This window comes from Podarcis melisellensis (genome assembly GCF_964234715.1).
Source record: "Podarcis melisellensis genome assembly, chromosome: 1".
In the NCBI taxonomy this organism is placed as follows: Eukaryota; Metazoa; Chordata; class Lepidosauria; order Squamata; family Lacertidae; genus Podarcis; species Podarcis melisellensis.
In genome coordinates, this window is record NC_138528.1 from 15,577,095 (window position 1) to 15,598,328 (window position 21,234).

Genomic DNA, 21,234 nt, shown 5'->3' on the forward strand with positions numbered 1-21,234 from the left:
CCCCCATAAAACAAGAAATCGTGCTGTAAAGTTTTATTTAAGCATCTGACATTAGCACACCAATCTAGAACAATCCACAAACAACAAATCCTTCTGACAGTCTTTCCAGGTACTTTTCAAACATAAATCTTTCTTAGCCACCTCTATACAGCCATCTGAAAACTTAACTATGCCTTGCAATCCAACAGTCAACATCTAAGCATGTTTCAGATACATCCATCTCCTCTACATAACCATTTGACAACATAACTATGCTTTGCAGTGTTAAAACAGCCTTCTAGAACTAGATTCGATATGCAAAAATGCTTGAATGCTGGTTACAGGTTCCTTTTTACTCAGTACACAGGACAGCCACGCCACGTTCATAGAAGCTACGAGGGTCTTCCTTGGTGGCAATTTCAAAGTCAACCGTGAAGATCAGATCAGCACGAGTGAAGTTCAGATAAACAGGTAATGTCACCTGCAAAACAAACAGGTTCAGTACAAGGTGAAGAGGAGGAAGTGAATCACGAGGAGAGCATAAACAGCAGGTACGACTGAAAAGCACGAGACTCAACAGATCACATTACTTACCACATTAGACTTTTTATCAGCATTTGTCTGTTTGATCCAGCGAAGCTGAGTTATGGGCAAGACCGTTGAAATAGCATTGGAAAGCGATAGCTTGTTGTTGTTGCATGTGGCTCCCTGAAGCTTCAGGCCTATTGAGTTAAAAAGAGAGGGATGTTTAAATGTCAGCCGTGAAGTATATGAAAGTCTGTTATTTTGTGGATTCACCATTTCATATAAAGTCTCCTTAGAAGCGAAGCACATAGAATTGTAGAGTTCAAAGGGAACCCGAGAGTCATCTCAACTTAAGTAACTATGACAGATGGCCACCCTATCTCTGCTTTAAAAACCTCCAATGATCATGTGTTCACTTCAGGATGCCTGGATTTCATACTTGCATGGCAGCTAGATGCAGTCTTGGAAATGTGTCTGATCTTGGCACGGACAGAATGCAATGTCACCTAACTGCATACAAGAAGCCAAAGGAATCTGCAGATACCTGGAATCTTTGCCACAGCCACTGTGGCACACACCTGTCTCCGTTAAAGACCCCTGAAGAGGTGTAAGATGAAGATCTGCCACCCATACCCCCAAAATGTTAATGGAACACCACTTCAGCACAACTGAATGCATGTGCAATCTAACCTCACGGTCTTTTGCACACAAAATTACTTTGCTGCTGTATACTCTGTATGTTGTGTTAACTTTTACACCCATTAAGAAACTGGAACGTTTCAGCATGAAGAGTATTTCCTCCATGTCACCCTTGAGACGGTTGCTCCAACTAACCTGTTACTCCAAAACTGCAAGCATCCAACACTGCGTTCTGAGTTGTTGTAACGTTGACTTCTAGGCAGAGTTCTTCAAGAGACCAGCTGTTGGCTTGAGCCACGTACTGCCTTGTAGCTGTGATGTAGGCCTCAGGTACAAATAGGCCTCCCAGGCATACATGGATGTTCTGTTAAGCAAATCCACAGCAGAGTTTGTTTGACACAACTTGATTCATTGGATCAGTACTAGAGGCCTGCAGGTGAAGACTTAGTGAACAGGGCTGGGCTATATTAGCTTTTCAACATCATGGTGTATCCCCAGCCAAACATCCTGGTTTGGAGATACAGTGCTACCTCGGGTTACATATGCTTCAGGATGAGAACAGAATTTGTGCAGCAGTGGCGCAGCAGCAGCGGGAGGCCCCATTAGCTAAAGTGTTACCTCAGGTTAAGAACGGACCTCCGGAATAAATTAAGTTTGTAACCAGAGGTACCACTGTATACCGTAATGTTGAAAAAACAAGATGCATTGGCCTCTGCCTGCGAGACACCGTGTGAAATTGCCCCTGTTCTCACCTCAAGAACTGAGGCGGTTTCAGGCTCGCAGGCTGGGACAATGCAGCTCATTTGCGCCGCTCAGCTGAGGGGAGGGAAGGTTTCCTCCCCCCCCCCAGCTGAGATAGGCTGGGTGCTCTCACCATTCATGCACAGGACGTCTGGGCTCCTTTAACTGCTTGACTGAGGCAAGGGACAGCTGCACACTCCTCAGTCGAGCAGATTAAAGATGCAGAGGGAGGAACAGACTGTATCAATGCCTCTCTGATACAGCTTGTTTCTCCCTATCCATATGAGGGCAGAGTGGGATGGTGGTTTCACTCAGTGATATTACCACCGGTGAAACTGCCGTTGCTCCCGAGTCACTCTGCTAGCAGCGCCCGCTGGCGGAAGAAACTCTTGACTCCCTCCAGCAGATGCTGCTAGCAAAGGGACTCGGAAGTGGTGGCTCACCAGTGATATACCGCCGAGTGAAACGCAACATCGCAGTCTGCTCCTCATACCGGTCCTAGGTGACATATTGCCCAGGCCTGCTGATGAGTCATATACAGACTTACTCTTATCTCTCTTTGCCCAATCATTTTAGGTGCAAACTCTGCACACTCAGGGTCTGAGCAGTTTAGCTACTGACAGGGAAGCGCTTTCTGCCTTCCCTCTGGCCCTGGAAGCTACTGGCCTCGCCAGCCCCACAAAATCCCATGGATTTAAGCAGATCTGTGAGTGGAAATACAGACACCCACACTTCCTTAGCAGCGCGTTAAAAATGGGGATATGCTGTATTCAACCCCTTCTTAAACAGCATATGAGAATATGCTATACAAGCGCATATATATCACTGTTATGGTGAGATGTGATCCATACAGTGACAGCATTGTACATAACTAAAAAAGCGGTGCTTGAGAAACCATGGCCATCAGTAGAGGGGTTACAGAACCAGGGCTTCACTGCTTCCCTAGCAATCAGCTGAGTGTATTTATTATCCTCTATCTTCTCCAAAGAACATGCTTTCCCACCCCTGATGTAGTCTTCACATTTCACATAAAAGCCAGAGGAGTTGAAACTCATCTCATGTGTATTCTCACATTACCGGTAATGAATTCAACCACTATGAAACACTCTATTGCCTACCTTCAGTTCTTTTGCTCCACCTGCAGCAGCTGCCTGGGAAATGCTCTGTAGCTGCTTAATGCGCTCACTGAAGTCAGACACCCACTGGATGACCGTCATGCCAGCAGGCACAGTGTAGTGAGACCAGCTGCGAGGCAAGATGCCTAGAGAGAAAGTATAAAAACACTGTATTTTTTGTGAGCAAAAGACTAGTCACAACTGGATGGTCTCTGTCCTTCATTGATAGTTTCCCTATAAGCAAACACTGCACACATAAAAACAACAACAACAAAACACCAGGAGGTAATTACGGCAACTAAATTACTTTATCATGGCATTTATGTTAACTTCCAAACACTCAACATTTACACTGAAAACTCTTGTATGTAAAATGGAAAGATACTAAATTAAGCACCAGCGACTGCAGAATCTATGGATGGGATTCTGTAATATGTGAAAAAAACAACCACCAAGCCGGATTTATGATTTGGCAGCAGGTTTAGTTGAACGTAGGTACTTGGTTTAATCCCATCCCACAGACACAACACCACAGCTAAGAAAGAGACCCCCTTAGACCTTTCGTTTTCTTTCTTTCAGCAGCATCTTAATTCAGGAAGCTGTGTGTGTGCATTTTAAACAATCGTTTAGAATAGCTCACCTTTCACTAGTTCATTAATAAGTGTCCGCAGATAGTTGGTCTGCTTCTTCTTCCCCTCGCACACTTGAACCACATCTGCAAGATCTTGACGAACGTCCTGAAGGAGTTTGGCTCCCATCTTCACTTCTCTCTCAAAGAATCTGAACAAAGGATCCTTGGTTTCCAAAGGAAGAGCAAAGTGTTAGTAAGTGGAGAAAATCCTGGCAACTGAATTGTGAGAGCAGGAATATCCCAGCACTATCACATTTTGATTTTTGAAACCAAGACAATTTTGTCAATTAAGTATCACCGCCATCATCTAAGACAGTATTAATATGATTTTGCAAACATTCGCCCTACATCAGGGCCGGGGAACCTGTGGCCTTGCATATATGGTTGGATTCTATCTCTCATCAGCTCCAGCCAGCATGGCAAAGGCTAGGGATTATGGGAGTTGTGGTCCAGCAGAATCTGGCCAGAACAAGTTCCCCAGCTCTGCTGTACATACTTGGTTGCGTGTCCCACCTTGATATTTTCCACGGTACGTTTCAGGTGGTTCAGTGTCTGTGGGATGAGGTGGAGCCAGTTGGAAGCCGTGGTGTGCAGTGTTCGCATCCAAGCTGGCCGACCATCTGAAGTGGAGTCTGTCCGTGCCTTCTTCTCGGTCTCAGCATAGGCCAAGTCATCCTCATCTTCTAGCATTTGCATTTTCAACATTTTACTGATCATATCAATACCTGAAATGTACAGGGCGTGAAATGCTTAACCATTTTAAAAAGGTTAAAGATTAACATACGTGTGCTAGCTGCAAGCAGGCTAACTTTAATCCAAACTTGAGCTTTGAAAGCCCTCCATATAATTTAGGAATTTGATCGTGTGCTATTAGTCGGTTCACAAATAACATTCAGCCACATATCCTCAAAGTGTGGTCTTGACAACTTCAGCTGACTAGGTTGTGAGTAAAGTCTTGGCTTTCAGGATTCATCCCTGCTCCAACACTTCAACCTCCCTATCTGGCTAAATCTGGTTCACGAGATTCATGCTGCACTAAGCCTTTAATTTTTTAAAACCCAGCTAATTCCGTTGTAACCGATGCAACATTTGCAAGCTTCTTTAGAGAATCTTGTGTGGTTTAGCAAATATTGTTTAGATTCCGGTGAACAACGAACTACTGAAGTGAAGCATTTTTTTACCCTGGGTGGTGAGAAGAACCTTCTCGGCATTGTTTGGCAACCCGAGCCAGGATGGTGTTTGCGTATCTGGCAGCAACTCAACCCACTGGACAAATTCTTCACGCCTGTTGAGACAAAACGTCAGGTAATGACCATGTGGTCCATAGCACTGAGCAGTTTGAGCCAACCTGGCCCAGGCTTACTACTAAAGGCTGAACTTAAGTACCTGATTCCATCTGGCATCTGGATGTCTTTATGACCGTCAACCTTGCAGGCCAATTTGAATTCACTGTCAAAGCTTGAAGTGGTGAAGAGGCGCTCCAGGAAACTGTTCAATAAACGCTGGTCAAATTCGTTATCAATGCGCCCTCCGTAAATTGACTGAGCCATCAGGGTCTTCAGCGCAGACCAGGGGATCTTGTCAGGAGAGATATTCTGGCGGCCCTGGAGGGGTAGACAGTTTTGTTGTAATGGTGGTAGCTTAAGGCCAGTAAAAGTCTACAAAGCCAACATTATTACAAATTAAGAACCAGTGTGGTAGGCTGGTCACCATGTTGGAAGACCCAGGTTTCAAAATCCTGCTTAGCGTAGCCATTTGCTGATCTTGGACAAGTTATTCAGTATTTAGCTTTACTTACCATGCATGCTGCCTTGAGTTCCCATTGAGGAAAGGCAGGATATGAATAAGTTTTATGAACGTGCTTTGCCTACTTGTTACAAATTACTTGTCCTTCATGAAAGCAGTCCAGCCACATTCCCTTTAAGACAGAGCGGTAAAGTGGAACGCCTGCAACTTCACTTACCTTTGCTGTGTCATCCAGCCATGTATCCACTGTATCACATGCAGATCTTAGATCAGATTCACCAAACTCGTATTTTTTTGACCAGCCGAGAGGAGCATATCGGAGACGCTCTTGAATGATGGCATGGAACCAAGCAAGAAGGAAATAGAGACGAGCGCGCTCATTTGGTGACTAGGGAGGAGAGAGGGGAAAAAATGTTTCTTCTTCTTCTTACATTGCATTCAAGAGAAGAACTGCATGCTTGAGATTACGAGGAATCCTTGTCCTTACTTTGTACATTTTTTTTTATCTTATGGAGTTACAGGAAAACCTCCTGGAGCAAGTTTGCCAAAGCAAACAGGCACAGTAGGCAGCCTTAGGACTGTGCTAGTGAACACAAGGTATTGCATTTGGACATCGAGTCAGAACAGATGGCCTGGTCATTGTGGATATTACACGTTTAGGTTGCCTCAGAGAGACTGCCTGAATATTTGTCTGCTTTGTGCAGGCTAGAGGGGCTTACTAAAGCTCTGCACTGTCTTCTCCCATCCTTCTCAGATGCTTTGCGCTCTACCCAAGTGTCAGCAGCAAGCAGAGGATCAGCACCATTCTCTCTGCAAGGTTGGCGTTAAGGAAACATAGCCTGGGAGGACCTTCAACTTATTTCATTTAAATCAATAAATGGTCAAAAGGCCAGCAGAGGATGATCTTTCCAATGCAATAGTTAATGAGTGACTGACACTGCCTTTTAGGTGGGAATAGGTGGGGCTCTAAACTAAAATCTGATGGACCCCCCCCCCCAGCATTTTTGGGAACCACCATATGCTGTCCCACTAATGCTTTGGCTAACTATAGGATCTGTTTATAATAATCGAGACCGCTTACCTTGCACATTCTGGACACGGGAATGCTGCTGAAGGTTCTCAACATGTTGGCCTTTACCCCGGGGGGTGGTTCAAACACAAAGATTCTCCCAGCCCTCAGCAAGTTCACAGGCACCTAAAACACAGAATAAGCCCCACAATTATGCACTAAAAGATGTCCCCCCCTTTCCCAGACCTCTGCAAAATGACGCCAGCTCAAATTCATGCTGAATCTTAAAAAGAGTCATGCTTCTAGTGTCAAGAAGTATCTTCATGTTAATAATAATAATAATAATAATAATAATCAGAAGTCACCCACTGGCAGCTGGTACAGAACGAATGCCAGAGCCTCATTCCAATACCAACAGAAGAGAACAGAGGGGAGGGTAAAGAACATCCAGACATTTTTCATTTTGTATTTGCTTTTGTCCTCATTTACTGATGTAATGTATTGAGACACTCAAAAAACCACATTGAGGTTTTATTTAAATAAAAACATTGTAGTTTATTTAAATAAAACTTTTTTTAAAAAAAATCTGCATAAAAGTTAATTTATTATTTTCTATTCATTGCCATTACAGTGACTTTAGTGAGGAGAAGGTTAATGGATTTTTAAGAAGGCTGGACAGAGAACTCATGGGGGGGGGAGGATACTATTTCTGTGTGTCTGTTTTACTGTGGCACCCTTCTTCCAGAAACAACAGTGCAGAAAGAAAATGCTTGCAAAGATCCAGGTCATGACTAGGATTTTGCTTCTGAGCTGCTTACTTTTGGATTTATCTCCATCGTAAGGAAGAGTCTGAAGCAGGCATGAGGCTGAAGAGAATGTAGCTTCTTTTCCAGCTGCATCAGCCATCCAGGCGCCAGGTGGACATTCTTTAGCATGACCCATCTAGAATAAATGTTTGTTTTTTTAAAAAAATGGATTAAGAAGTTCCAGTATACTTATTTGTACAATGCCAGAGTAAATGCCAGACCGAGCAGAGCCTACCTGCCAGACTTCACTGCTGTATTGATTGCCTTGTCAGCTTGGTTAAATCCTTCAGCGGAACCTGCCAACACGAAGTTTACAATTTAGAGGCGGCGTTTAAAGCTACCTTCCGCAGCATTTGGAGTGACTAGGATGCCCAAAGGTCTCACCAATAGCAATAGAGGTGATCTGTGTGTTTTGCTCGGCAGCAAGGTCTTCAACACGCCCACTGGCATCATAGCCGGGCACTGAGCACATCAGCACAGGAGTATTAGGCTTCACCTAAAATCCAAGAAGGGTGGGGCAGGGGAAAGGAAAAAGGTAAAGGAATTAGGGTAGTTATAGGACAAAGCAGGTTTGCTTTTTTCAACACCCACAGGAGCTGATCATTACTTTTCTCAGGTTTCGGCAGCACAGGAAGGACTTGAGGGGAACAGTCGCCTAAGTGAACGGGATTGCAACAGCACTCGGTAATGAAAGGAGTGGAATGCCTTGCACATTTCCAAACAGACCTCTCTTTCTTTACATTCCTGCTGACTTATGGGCATTTAAGGTAGGTTCCGGATCTAGGTCGAGGTTCAAATCAAACCCCCGTTTTCCAATATAGGCTGAGATCCAAAGGTCTACTTGAGGTGTGCTGGGCGTCCTAGAAAGTGGGGCTTTGTTTGAGCAACAAAACCTGAGCCGTATCACAGACTGCTGCTGAAAAGTTGGCAAAGTTTCAACAGTGTTTATGCTACGTGGCGCTGGGCACTGCTGTTTTAAGATTCAGAAGCCTGAACTCCCCACAGGCACGCAGAACTAGAGTCAACCTTTTAGAAAAAGGCATGTTGTAATGCCACATAAAACCACCTTGCAAATTACAAGAGGAGGAAGCAGGGCTGCAAGAACTGCAGCCGACTGGGACACAGCGGCTGGCAGCCTGAGGAAACTCCATCTGCCTTGCTGCCTGCCCATAAAAACAAGTTTAGAGTAGGGTAATGTCAGCAGGTTCTTCTTTGTGAGTTTCTCTGGGCCCTGAGTGAGAGGTCAGGACGTATTTCAGAAGGAGAAGGAATTGACACTGGCCTATATTTATTAGTAGTTTGTGTAATATTGTGCATTTTTCTAAAATCTGTGCCATTTAAGCTGTCTGCTGTTGCTGCTTTAGCTTCCTGTACATCACATAGATATGTTTTTTGTATTAAGCAGTACAGAAGTGGTCGAAACAAAACGGAGAAAGAGTTTAAGCAGCATGCCTGCAGAAGTTCCACCTGAGGTTCTGTGGAACGGAATGGGTGTGACTTAAAATGCCGACTTGCCTCTGTATCCACAATGTGTGACAGGTCCAAGGGCTGCTCCATAATAGACATAAAGCTTTCTCCAAGGTTTGTGGAAACAAAATGATGCGCCATTGCCAGTAAGCGATCAGGACGGAAAGCCTGGATCAGGAGCAAGCGATGGACGGCCTGCCCAATGGTTGCTGAGCAGAAGAGAGAGGGGGAAAAAAGGGGAGGGGTTAAAAGTGATCAGGTAAAAGGCCTTGCAAAGGAGGACTGAGGGAGTATTCTTCTTCTAAGACCAACTTTTCCCAGTAGGGGAACAGAGACAGTGACTGAACCCTAGAAGCACATAAGCTACCTCGGATGTCCTCAGGACAAAGCACATGACAACAGTCCTCACTTTCTGACCATGGATATGGTGTGCATACTTGCAGCCAATTCACATGGTATTTCAGTTGTAGGTGTTGCCGGGGGACAATTGCTACTTGCCACAGCCAAAGGCAGACGAATGGCCAACTGCAATAGATGCCTTGTGCACGTAATACTGAAGCATCTTTCCCCAGAGCAGTGGAATAAATCTCCACATGCACCTGCTTTGCCTTTTCTCCAAATATTCTTAAACTGATCCAGAAATGGAGTTTTCCACTTACTTGCAGGTTTGTCTTCTGTCCAAATATACGGCACAGTCTGCTCTGGTGAGCTGCTGTCCAGCCAAATGCAGAATTGCTGTGAATCAGGTGGAGATAAAGAACAGGAACCTTGTGTTAGACCAAAGACCACAATGAAGTTATTAAGAGTGTGTCTGTGTGTGGGGTGGGTGACTGACATGGAGAAACAGCACCTATATCACTACTACATATTAAAGTTGATGTTGTACAATACATTGATCAGGCAGCTTTAGCTACCCAGTCCATGTACTGGAAGCAGTAAGTATGGAAGTGAAACACATTTGTCCTCCCCTCTACAAATTCTCAGCGCAAGGAACAAATGCCGCGTGTCAGTAAAGGTAAAGTGACCCCTGACCGTTAGGTCCAGTCGTGGCTGACTCTGGGGTTGTGACGCCCATCTCGCTTTATTGGCTGAGGGAGCCGGCGTACAGCTTCCGGGTCATGTGGCCAGCATGACTAAGCCGCTTCTGGCGCACTAGAGCAGCGCATGGAAATGCCGTTTACCTTCCTGCCGGAGCGGTACCTATTTATCTACTTTCACTTTGACGTGCTTTCGAACTGCTAGGTTGGCAGGAGCAGGGACCGAGCAACGGGACCTCACCCCGTCGCGGGGATTCGAACCGCCGACCTTCCGATCGGCAAGCCCTAGGCTCTGTGGTTTAGACCACAGCGCCACCCGCATCCCTGCCACGTGTTAAGGGTTCCCAATAAAGATAATGTCAAGGCTTCGGTATCAATAAGGCCCTCTCCCATTGCACCAGCAATTCGTTTTTAATTTCAGTTTGGCAGCTTTGTTTGACGACAGTACTCACATCATCAGCTTTGACCTTGGAAACCAGATCCTTAAAGGCAGGAAGGCAACTCAACCTCATCATGGCTTCCAGTTGCTCCACAGTCAGGCCACTGATCTTGGGGAGAGGTGTGCTGCTGAGTACTATTTCCTTCCCTCTCAAGAAATGCTGGAATTCCGCATCATAGGTAGGCTCCCTGCAATTGGCAACAAAGGAAGAAGAGCTCGTTGGAGAACAATTCACTATTTGTGCTCATGGACAGCCCTTAAGAACGTGGGAGCAGGTAAATAGTCAAAGTCGGGGGGAAATATGGGAGAGACGCACTTTGAAAATGTTATCTATAAGGATAAAAATAAATTATTATAAATTAATTTGGAGATGGTATTTAACACCAGTCAGATTAAATCAAATAAACAAGGGATATTCAGTGTTATGTTGGAGGGGATGCCAGGAAACGGAGAATTATGTTCACATGTGGTGTAGGTATAAATATGTCCAATTTTTTTGGCAAAGGGTGTTTAACAGAAGTCACTGGGTTAAAGCTGACCAAAAGTCCAGAGGTAGCATTATTATCAATTTACGATGAGGTGGAAGGTACACAGGCTATGAAGGACTTGCTCACAAATTTATTGACAGCTGCACGAGTTGTTATAGCTAGGAAGTGGAAGGGGCAAGAAGAATATAAAATGGAAGAATGGTACAAAGAGGTGTGGGATATAGCTGTTAATGATAAATTGACATGTGCTATTAAGGCAAGATGGGGAATATGCAGAATAAATGATTTGGAGGAGATATGGAAGGGTGTTTGTAGAATTTGTACTGTTAAAACAGAAAAGGGTCAAACCATCGCAAGAGGTGTTGAAATTTTGGGAAGTTGGATAGTTACAATGGAATGGTCTTGGGGTGGGGTGCTTATTATTATTATTATTATTATTATTATTATTATTATTATTATTATTATTATTATTATTATTACTACTACTACTACTACTACTACTTTGTCAAAATAAAAAAATAATATATACAGAACAACGTGGGAAAAGTTTACCTACAAGATCACCTTACCCCACATGGGCCCATTTGATCGCTATGATCGGCGGCTCGGCACTACTAGAACTGCCACTTAATACTCATTCCACATTTGTAAGAACTCGATAGTTTAATGCAGCAGCACCTGGACTTTGGAACTCCCTGACTATTAATATTTTCAGCACCTGCTAAAAACATTCCAGGCCTACCCAGAAAGTGGAGGTGATTTTAATGTGTTTTAGTATTTTAATTTTTGTATGTTTTAAAGTAGGGCTATGATTTTTTCTTGACTTTATTGACTTAGCTTTTTGAAAACTTTCTTTGTGGTTTATTAGGCTGTATTGATTTTACAAATGCCACCTTTGCAAAAGTTCAGGGTATGCCTTACTTTTAAAGAACTGCCACAACACACTGCCTACATTTGTAAGAGACTGAAGATTGGGCCACCTATTGAAAAAGTGAGAATTGTATGCTTACCCAATGGTGCCTTTCAGTTTTATTCTTGCCAACAGCATAGCAAAGGTTATGTGATCCTGATGCAGCATGCCACGTGCGACTCTGTTGAAAGCAACCTATCAGTGCAAAACGAGAAAGGTTAGTTTCATCTCCTACTGATAACATGGAACTGTTTTAACTTGATATGGCTTTTCCGAACCTGGAAGAGATCCTTGGTGATGATGGAAAGACGCTGGGTATGGTCCGTTATCCCCTTCAGATTTGGGTTCTCGTACAAGACATTGTGATAGATATCCAGGAAAAACTGGAGGGAGTACTGGTACAAGAAATGTATCTAAAGAGGGAAAAACACAGTCACACAGCAGCAAAAACAAGCCGCTTCTGTACCTGTGGCATCTTATCATGTTGTGCAACAAACATGGCTAACAGGTAGAAGGCGGCAAGGCAAGCCAGTCGTGCTTTTGTACCTGTTTTAGGGACTCCATTGTGAAATAGATGCTGCTACAGGCAGTAGAAAGTGGGAGATACTGCTGAGACACAGTCTCCACCTCCTGCATGACAATATCGGTTTCTTCAACTTTCCTGGTGACCTCAGCCGCCTCTTTCTTGAGGTTCTCCAGTGTAGTAATGATGGTGTCGTCATCCAAGATCCGACCCTTCACTTCATTGAGGGCCTGGAGAAGCGACTTCTCTAACTGCCGCAGACGCAGCTGGAATTCACCTTTGGGTAGAGGAAAAAAAGCCTTAAGGACAGTTCGAGCTATACACCACGAGAATCCAAGAACTCTGCAACATCCCCCGGAAATTGTTTTCAGCCACAGAGCAACATCAGCGCAGTCCTTAATTTAGTTAGGCTTCTTTAAGGGTGAACAGATTCCATCAGTTTCACTTCCACAGTTGTTATGAAAATGACAGGTCAGACCCAGAGTCACCTGCACAATGGGGGTTTTCCTGGCTCCTTCCACTCACTACAGCTCCCTGTGCCCCTGGCAAGTTGTTTTGAAGGATGAGGAACCCCCTGGAATAGCATGAGGCAGGCCAGAGTGGAATGGGGAAGCCTGAAGAATTCAGCGGCCTCCATTGGATCCAAGCCAATATCCCTTGGGTTCCAATCAATCGGATTTCAGAAGGCTGGTAACAGATTGCCCTCACAGTACTATTTAAAAATGTAAAGTCCCTCACTTTTGGGTCCTCGAATGAAATTGAAGAGGTTGCAGAGTAACGCCCACATCCTGCAATTCTAGGTTTTTAAGATTATAAAAGCCACGTTTTTATTCAAATATTTGTATAATTACAAATAAACATTTAATATATGTCAGTGATGAGGCACTTCATTTTCTAATTCAACTCATTGGGTGTACTCTAGACACATAAAAAACGCTGTGCAAATGCTTTTTTAAATGCAATGTTTTATATTGAATTTGCCATAAGCTCACCATCTAGTGTCACATTTGTATACAGTCATACCTTGGGTTGGGAATGTGATCCTTGCAGGAGGCATGTTCTCAAGCCACAGCGCTGCGTCTGCGCACGCGTGTGATTTTGCGTCATTTTGCGCATGCACCGAAACCCGGAAGTAACCCATTCCAGTACTTCTGGGTTTGGCGCGGTCTGCAACCCGAAAACGCGCAACCCGCAGCGTTCGTAACCCATGGTATGACTGTAATGCACTTAAAATGTTCTGTTTGCAACTGTATAGCAGGGTCCTTTGTGTCATTGGCTTGAAAACATTAAAAATAAAGTAACAGAAATCTCCCTCAGCTTGAAAGATGCTGGAAAATGCACCCGTGAAAGAATGAGATTCTGACATTCTAGTGAACATACCCAGTGCTTTTTTCCATAAAAAAAGGTTTAGGGGTACTCTTATTTTCCTACTCGTATTGAAATACTGCCCCTCAATGAGGCAAGACTTAAGATTCACAAAATGTTAGGGGTATGCATACCCCTGCGTACCCCCAGAAAAAAAGCACTGAACATACCTGTGTATGTGCAGAACTATACAATCTGGGTCAGAATGCAGCAGAAGGAGATTCTGCAAATATCTCGTTTGTTTTAAAGCCCACCGACAGTAGTAAGTCCCATCTGGGATCCGATTCCTGCCAATACTGTACCTTGAAGTTTGAGGAGATCAGAGCGCTTCTCATCCACATCTGGCCTTTCAGCTTTCAATACTTCATTCAGACACTGGCTCTGTAAGCTGCTGCGAGTTACTGTGAAGTTGACAAACGTCACGCGGGAGCAGAGATCTGGTGGAAACTCAACCTACCGAACAGAGAAGAGTCACCTTTTATACTGAATCTCCTTTCCCTTCCACTCCCACCAACTGATGGGCAGATAAATCAAGTTTCTTGCTTACCGTTGGATCTCTGGTGGAGAGGAAAATGACGAACGATGGAGACAAATCAATATCCTGATCTCCCAGGGTAATAAGAACTCGGCCTCCAGTTCTACGGACTTCACGGTTCAGCACAGGGTTCAGCACAGGGTCATAGCTCTCCACATCCTGGCCAAGCATTCAGAAAGGGGAAATAATTTAAGTATTAAGAATTGTACTTCCCTTCAACTCTGGAGTTGGTTCTAAAAAGCAACCCAGATATAGGCTGGGACTCCCAAAGTTGCTTTTAGGCACACCCAAGAGTTTAAACCCATTGAGATCTCTCGTTTTAATTAGAACCGCAAATTCCCATGCTTTATTACAAGCTGCCTTTTAAAGAGTCTCTCCCCAAGTTTCAAAAGCTGTTTTCCACACAGTGCTAAGTCCAAACCCCCTTGGGCTCATGGAACTAATGTTACAGTTCCTGGGATCTTGATCGTGGTCTTTCTGATATTATGTGAAGTGCTTATCTTTCAGCTTTTCTGAAGCCCTTTTATTCAAGTTACACAATATTTGTTTCAACAACTCATTCAAAACTTGTGCTGGTTATAAAAATATATATATACACAGAACTAACCTGGACAAGCAGAGGATTACCAAATCGCAAGGCGCTCTCCAAATTCTTCCTGAAAGCATCATCCAGAAAGCTGGTACGAGTGATCTTACGGTCCTTATATTCATTCATGATGAACTCTGTAGCTTGCCCAGAAGGGTCAATAATCAGGGGATACCTAAAAAGGTAATTGGTGGAACGTTATTTAAAATTCAGAGAGCCCAGGAGGAAGAGATTTGTTCAACATATATTAACAGAAGAAGCACTTTCAATTTATGGATTCATGGAAAAGATAAAAAGTTTACAATTGGCTATACTAGGTGTCCTTCAAGTATTTTGAAAGCCCTTAGTTTGTATTTGCAGATACCAAATAGGGGCCTGGAATAATTTTTACTTCAGAAATTATGAGTGTTGCACGTAATGTATGTGCATATCATCCAGTCTTTACTATTGAAATAGTTGGGCTCAAAGTTACATTACCTTTTTGAGCTTCTAAATTTCCATTCTGACTACAGAGTGCTCTGTTACGAGGGATCTGATCTAGCATGGCAATTCTTAGAACAGTGGTTTTGCCAGACGCCACTTGAAAGTTTCATTTTAAGACTATGCTAGACTTCTCCACAAAATTTTCCTAGCACATGCTGTCTGTGCCAGTGGCCATTCACAATATCCTCTGGCAAATAACTCTGTGCTCACAATGTGTTGAATGAGCAGGTTTCACCTGTCTTTTAACAAGGCTTCTTATCTAAATGCCGAGAGCCCAGGCAATTCCAAAACACTCATAATCACTAGAGAAAGCTTGGACAGAAATGATCACATCAGAAGGTTTGAAATGGTACTTCCACTGGAAAGCTTTTCTGGCCTGAAGAAGCCATTGGTATGGACAAAACTAATTAAAAGAAAAGCAACAATACCGGTTAAATCGCTTGAGCATGATGGCATTTTCTGTGCACAGGTCATCTGCAGGTAGGGAACTCGCTTGCCAGCGAAGGCGTTCATCTGCGTTGGACAGGTATTCCGTCCTAGCAATGTCTGTACGGAACTGTAGGGAAAGGACCATTGTGTTTCATAGCCAAGAACTGACAAACTTTTGTGACTAGGTGAAGCAATCAGTTGTCTTTGTGCTACTTATGGCTTTGGGCTCCCACAAACATTGGCATTCTCTTGGCTGCAGACCATATTCACTCACTGCCATTTATGGCAAAGTGGGGGCAGAGCTTGAAGTCAAAGGAGGTGATGGCAATAGTGTTGACGAATCGTAGAATTGTAGAGTTGGAAGGGACCCTGAGGATCATCTAGTCCAAATACCTGCAATGCAGGAATCTTTCGTCTAACCCGGGGCTTGAACCCACGACCCTGACAGTAAGAGTCTTATTGCTCTACCAACTGAACTATCCCATCCTAAAATACCCATGTTGCATCACCCTTTATTATCGGCCACCTTATGAAATCATCAGACATCTGGGAACAAAATAAAATGGCTGAAGGGACATGATGGTTCTGCAGAGCGTATCTGGTTTTGTAAGCTGCTCAGGTGGGAGACGACGTGTGAAACATGCAGAAGCTGTTCTGAGCTTCACGGAAGAGGAAGGTGTACCATAAAGTGAAATGCTCCAATTATTTCAAGTAAATAGCAGTTGTCTTTATGACTTATGAACAGTTTTTTACCTGAATATTTGCTTGTTGCAAGTGATGAGACCATGTTGTGAACAGGTTCTGGCGCATCTGTTGGTCAAAGTAACCAGCATAAGCGATGAAGGCTCCTGAGAGCAGGCAGTCTCCTGCAATGGTGGACATCTGGTTTTTGAAGGTTTCACTTGTTTTCTCCCATCTTTCACGCTCTGCAGACAAACTCTTCAAGAGAGCCGTACTGCGGTTTACCTGCAAGTAAAACCATTGCTTCAGTTAAACAAAAACTGGATTGAAGATTACTACCTGCCTTTGAAAACACGGAGAAATTTGTAATTGCACCAGATACAGGGCCAGGTTTTCAGCATCCTATTACGAAACACACATTTCAAATACCTAGGAGGCTGAAGAAAAGGGGAGCATAACCACAACTTTATTTTTTATTAGAAAATGCAGCTAGCATCAACAAAGAAGCATAGCAAAATTGTTTGCTTATCAAGTTTGGCTTAAAAGGCAACCTTAAAACCTAGAATATATGCAGCACTAGGCAGCTGTAGGAATTATTACAGAAGACCCAGAAGTAGTGATACACACATTTTTAAATTAAGCTTCTAAAACTATATAAATTATACTGCATTTATTAACGTGGACAAATTTATAGATTACCTAACTATGCTATTGGTATTAAATATAGAAGCAAAATAAGTAAACTCTCTTCAATATACAAATGAACTTTGGATTTTAAATTCATGCCTGAACAAAGAGCACTAACAAGGAAATTGTGTAGAATGCTTAGAAGCACACATTCTATTATCTTTTTGCTTCCCTCAACTAGACCACTCAAGGTTGCAACTATAATGTAAGCCCTTAAGGAGACGTGATAAAAGTGGGAAACCACAGACACATTTCTAAGGAAGCGCAACAAGGATAAATTCACGACCATCTCACTTTTGCTTCCACAGCAGCCAGATCCGCCTTAATAGCCTGAGCCTCAGAAATCAGCACGGCATATTCTTCCTTGTAGCGGGCAATGCTAGCCTCCAGGTCTCTAATCATCTGTTCTACTTCGTTGGCCTTCTGCTGGTTGTCTTTGGCATCGTCCTCCAGTTTCTGCAGTTCGTTTCTCAGGGGCTCTACCCGTTTCAACATGTCGGCATAGTTCAGCTGTGGGGGGGGGGGGGGGACATAACACCAGGTCACTCAGTTCTGGGACACTTAAACAGTTCTGGTTTTAAAGCTTTGTTATTTTTAAAGCCACTGTGGGATTGTCAGTGACCTGCTGAGCTAAACAGCAAGAGGCAGGAAACCACCTTCAAAATATGACTGAGCTTCTATAGTATTTTATCCTAATCCAGTTAAATACCGCAAGACAAGTTACCTGTGCAATAGCCCATTTCACCATAGGGCCACAGGCCAAAGATGCTCTGTTCACAATTTCATAATTGTAACTTGGATTTGACAAGTAGTTCTTCTTCATCTTCTCCCGTATTGCATCACTGGAATAAGGGGGTGGGGAGAGAAAGAGAGAGTTTGAGAAAGTATCCAGACAAGCGTGGTGTTACCATCCAGCATGCAATTGCCAAGCCTGCAAGTTATCCCATCACCTTGGTAAGCAAAGCTATAGAACACAAATACCTCATGTCTTCAATATTAAAGTTGACAATGCTGGTGATGAAATTATCTTTCAGAATAACTGGCCTGATCTTTTTCCAGTCATTCGTCTCCTCACCCAACAGGAGACAGATGGATTCTAAAGCCAGTTTTACTGCCGCAGGTGGGTTGCCCATAGCTCTTACTTCAATAAGGTGCTGCTTCTTTATAGAGCTCACAGCTATTAAGGGGAGGGAAAAAAGGGTTGAGCATGCAAAAAGAAACACTGAAGGCTGCTGCTGGGAATAGGAGAAAGAAATTTGGTCCCAAGACTGAGATTTGGCCACAATGGAATCCACTGAATGGAGAGTTTCTTTCTGAGAATATTCTCCTTGAATCAAGATGAGATTTGCTAATTTGAAGCAGAAATCGAGCCCTAAAAATTTATGCTTTTTATCTGCAACATGCAAGAAGTGTTGCAGCAGTCTTCGCGAACCATTTCTTTCTGTTCCCTGCAGCAGCCACTGTAAACCTGCCAATTATTCACCTGATCTCCTCAGCAGAAAAGTTTACAATGGTTGGGATGAAGTTTTCCCGCATTATGATGGAACGGATCTGTTTCCAATCAGTTGTGCTTTCACCCAAGAGCAGGCAGATCGACTCTAACGCCAGCTTCACGGCAGCAGGAGGGTTGGCCATAGAACGGACCTCCACCAGATGCTGTTTCTTTATTGATTTAACAGCTAGGAAGAAGCAAGCCCAATCAGCCAGGAGAGAAAAGACAGTGATTTGGGAGAAAACAGTGAAGAGCAAGATGATTAGCAAATCTTGAGGATCGGTGTGAAAGATTCTTAAGCTTCAGCAAAAATCAACTTTGATTTAAAAAACGAAAGGCACAATTTACCAGGCACATCTCCCATGGTGTTTTTTTTAAAGCCAAGGGAAAAGAACCTGGATATTTCCCAGATTCTCAGCCTTCAGAAACACCATTTTAAAACACACAAAACTATGATAAGCAACTGCAAAGCCTTTGTCAAAGGCATAGCCAGACTGGGTACTTTTTATCATGGCAGATGAACTTCTTGGTTTTGTTTTTAAAAGACAATGCTTTTGTACTCAAAGCCTTTTATTTAAAGAAAACAACATCCATATACAATGTGGATTATCTAGCAACATGATCTGGCATTCTGGAAAGCTGCACTACTGGTGTTTCTAATCAATCAGAGCCCAAACCTGATTACTGATCAAAGTATTACCCAGAAGAATTAAGCTGACAAGCCAAAATGCACTGATTTTTTTGGGGAGCCGTAAAGGGCATATTCGAAAGCATGGAGCAAAATGTGCCTGTTGCACGCAGCATATTGGAATGCACTGAAAAGCTGCCGAACAGATGACTTTCACATACCATTTTGAGCCTCAATGACTGCAGGCTCCACCTTATCCAGATCTTCTTTCACACTCATCTGCTTGTCTGCAATGCCCTCTTGCTGTTTATGCAACTGCTCCTGGATTTCCTGGCTCATAACCTGGAAGCAAGTTACACAGGACATTTCAAAGCCCCGTTCTTACCCTATCTGCTCTGAGTTAAGAGGCACAACTCGGTGCAACAACATGCACTAAAAAGGACTTTAAGGTCTTCACCTTTTTCTTCTCTGCCTCTTGCTGATCTTTCACCATCTTCTTCAGCTTATCATTCGCGGCTGCATTCTTGACTTCCAGCTCCTGGCTTTTTATCCGTAAGTCACGGCGAAGTTCTTCTACCTAGAACCGACAGCAAATTCTCAATTACAGTGAACTCTTTTCAAGACAACTTCCAAGGATTGTCATGAATGGTTTCTTCCTTCTTCCAATGCTCTTTCCTTAAGACTCATACCTGGTCAACCGTTTCCTTGATCTTCCTAAGACCAACATTCAAATGCATCTGCTGCTCTTCCAGCTCACTCCGTTTCTCATTGAACAAATTGGCATAGTGGTTGATGAAGTCCAAATAATGACGAGGAGTGATGGCCATTGTCCTGCCGCCACGTTTGGCTAGACGAGCATTAGCCTGCCAGAAAGGGTAAAGAGTGTGTTAAAAACTGATGCACGTATTTTAAAATATCCTTCGAAGCAGAAAATGTTTTGAGGACTGCAAGAAGCTGCACAAAAAGTGGGAGGACAAACCCACCTGATGAAGGGTCTGGTGAACAAACACACAGCTGTTCACGATGGCTTCCCTATGGGATGGTGGCTGTGGCAGCTTGTCATAGACAACTGGCATGTAGTCTGGTACAATGTAGTTTGGCTTTTCAAGGTCCATTTTGCTGGTGAACTCTTTGCCAACTTGATAAAGCGCCTCTGTCGACCAGTCTCCAAACCAATTCAAGACACACCTAAAGCAAAAGATGACACGCTATGAAGACTAATCGTAGTTTACAGTCCTGCTCATCTGAATTATCCACACACCACTGTAATGGATGTAATGGAAAATAAGCAGTTGTGTACCTGTTGAAGAGGGCTGGAGATGTAGCTGCTCTGTCCTTCAAGCCCTCAGAAGATGGATTCATGGTGAAGACCACATGGAGATTACGAATGACTTGGCTGGTGAACCATTTGTATAGTTCTTCATGCGAATCCAACATCAAACCCTCTTTCTGGGCTCCTTCCTTACACTGAGTCATAAGTGTGGCATATTCGTCCCCTTCAAACAAGCCAGGAACCTAAATGGAAGAGAGACACGTTAATTTACAGACAGGTCTCTGAATTTTGCGTTGAGACAAATATTGATGAGGATCCAATGGCAATCTGAAATCAGAGCCTCTAAAAAAATATTAAGTTTGGGCAGTAGATTGTTTTGTTCAAGAATTTTATGGGCCTGCATAGCAGCTTGTCAGTAATCCAGAATCTCTTAAACAGGATTGGATGGCACAGTTCGGATCCCCCCCCCAAGCCCAGCCTTTAGTAAAGTTACCTCTCCATTGGCCAGCAGAGTATTCATTCTCTCCAGGAATCCAGAATCAAGTACATTTGATTCATCCATAATGAATGCTATTTTCTCATTCTTGCAGCCAGATCGTCTCAATACTGTTCTCAGATCTTCATCAAAGTCTTCACCAGTGTACTTTCTATGCACCTGTGAACATCCATTATAGATTAAATGTCTATGATTTTATCTAGCCTGCCAAGCTTGATTTAATGCTGCAAGAAACAGAAGCTGGACCTTCAGTTTAGGGAAATGGGCACACCAACCTTAATTTGGTAGACACTTAAGCCATTCATCCAAGCCACAAATCGCGAGAGAGTAGTTTTTCCTGCTCCACTAACACCAATGAGAAGTAAGTGTCCCTGAGGCTGACGGAAGATTCTGAAAAGAGAGTCTTGACTTAGAAGATGCAATACTGACTAGCAGTGAATCCCATGCATGCTTACTCAGGGGTTAAATTCTATTGTTTTCAATGGCACTTATTCCTAGTTAACTGTGCCTACAATTGCAGCTTA

At 43.4% G+C, this 21,234-nt stretch overlaps 1 protein-coding gene across 1 annotated transcript in view; it reads right to left on the bottom strand.

The window, feature by feature from the left end:
* Positions 1–18: 18 nt before the first annotated feature.
* DYNC1H1 (dynein cytoplasmic 1 heavy chain 1) overlaps positions 19–21,234 on the bottom strand; it is a 65,573-nt gene continuing 44,357 nt past the window's right edge. The window contains exons 45-78 of the mRNA XM_081908064.1: positions 20,986–21,100; positions 20,708–20,869; positions 20,242–20,456; positions 19,925–20,129; positions 19,631–19,804; positions 19,399–19,518; positions 19,163–19,283; positions 18,305–18,500; positions 17,546–17,663; positions 17,116–17,331; positions 16,207–16,419; positions 15,453–15,580; positions 14,563–14,716; positions 13,968–14,114; positions 13,723–13,873; positions 12,079–12,332; positions 11,811–11,945; positions 11,633–11,727; positions 10,148–10,322; positions 9,318–9,393; positions 8,707–8,867; positions 7,576–7,687; positions 7,427–7,487; positions 7,204–7,327; positions 6,458–6,571; positions 5,594–5,764; positions 5,017–5,234; positions 4,812–4,915; positions 4,144–4,355; positions 3,640–3,793; positions 3,003–3,145; positions 1,339–1,507; positions 574–701; positions 19–460 (exon numbers count right to left, since the gene is read on the bottom strand). Coding sequence (XP_081764190.1) covers positions 332–460; positions 574–701; positions 1,339–1,507; positions 3,003–3,145; positions 3,640–3,793; positions 4,144–4,355; positions 4,812–4,915; positions 5,017–5,234; positions 5,594–5,764; positions 6,458–6,571; positions 7,204–7,327; positions 7,427–7,487; positions 7,576–7,687; positions 8,707–8,867; positions 9,318–9,393; positions 10,148–10,322; positions 11,633–11,727; positions 11,811–11,945; positions 12,079–12,332; positions 13,723–13,873; positions 13,968–14,114; positions 14,563–14,716; positions 15,453–15,580; positions 16,207–16,419; positions 17,116–17,331; positions 17,546–17,663; positions 18,305–18,500; positions 19,163–19,283; positions 19,399–19,518; positions 19,631–19,804; positions 19,925–20,129; positions 20,242–20,456; positions 20,708–20,869; positions 20,986–21,100 — 5,170 coding nt within the window. The 3' untranslated portion in view covers positions 19–331. The remainder of the gene's footprint in view (positions 461–573; positions 702–1,338; positions 1,508–3,002; positions 3,146–3,639; positions 3,794–4,143; positions 4,356–4,811; positions 4,916–5,016; positions 5,235–5,593; positions 5,765–6,457; positions 6,572–7,203; positions 7,328–7,426; positions 7,488–7,575; positions 7,688–8,706; positions 8,868–9,317; positions 9,394–10,147; positions 10,323–11,632; positions 11,728–11,810; positions 11,946–12,078; positions 12,333–13,722; positions 13,874–13,967; positions 14,115–14,562; positions 14,717–15,452; positions 15,581–16,206; positions 16,420–17,115; positions 17,332–17,545; positions 17,664–18,304; positions 18,501–19,162; positions 19,284–19,398; positions 19,519–19,630; positions 19,805–19,924; positions 20,130–20,241; positions 20,457–20,707; positions 20,870–20,985; positions 21,101–21,234) is intronic.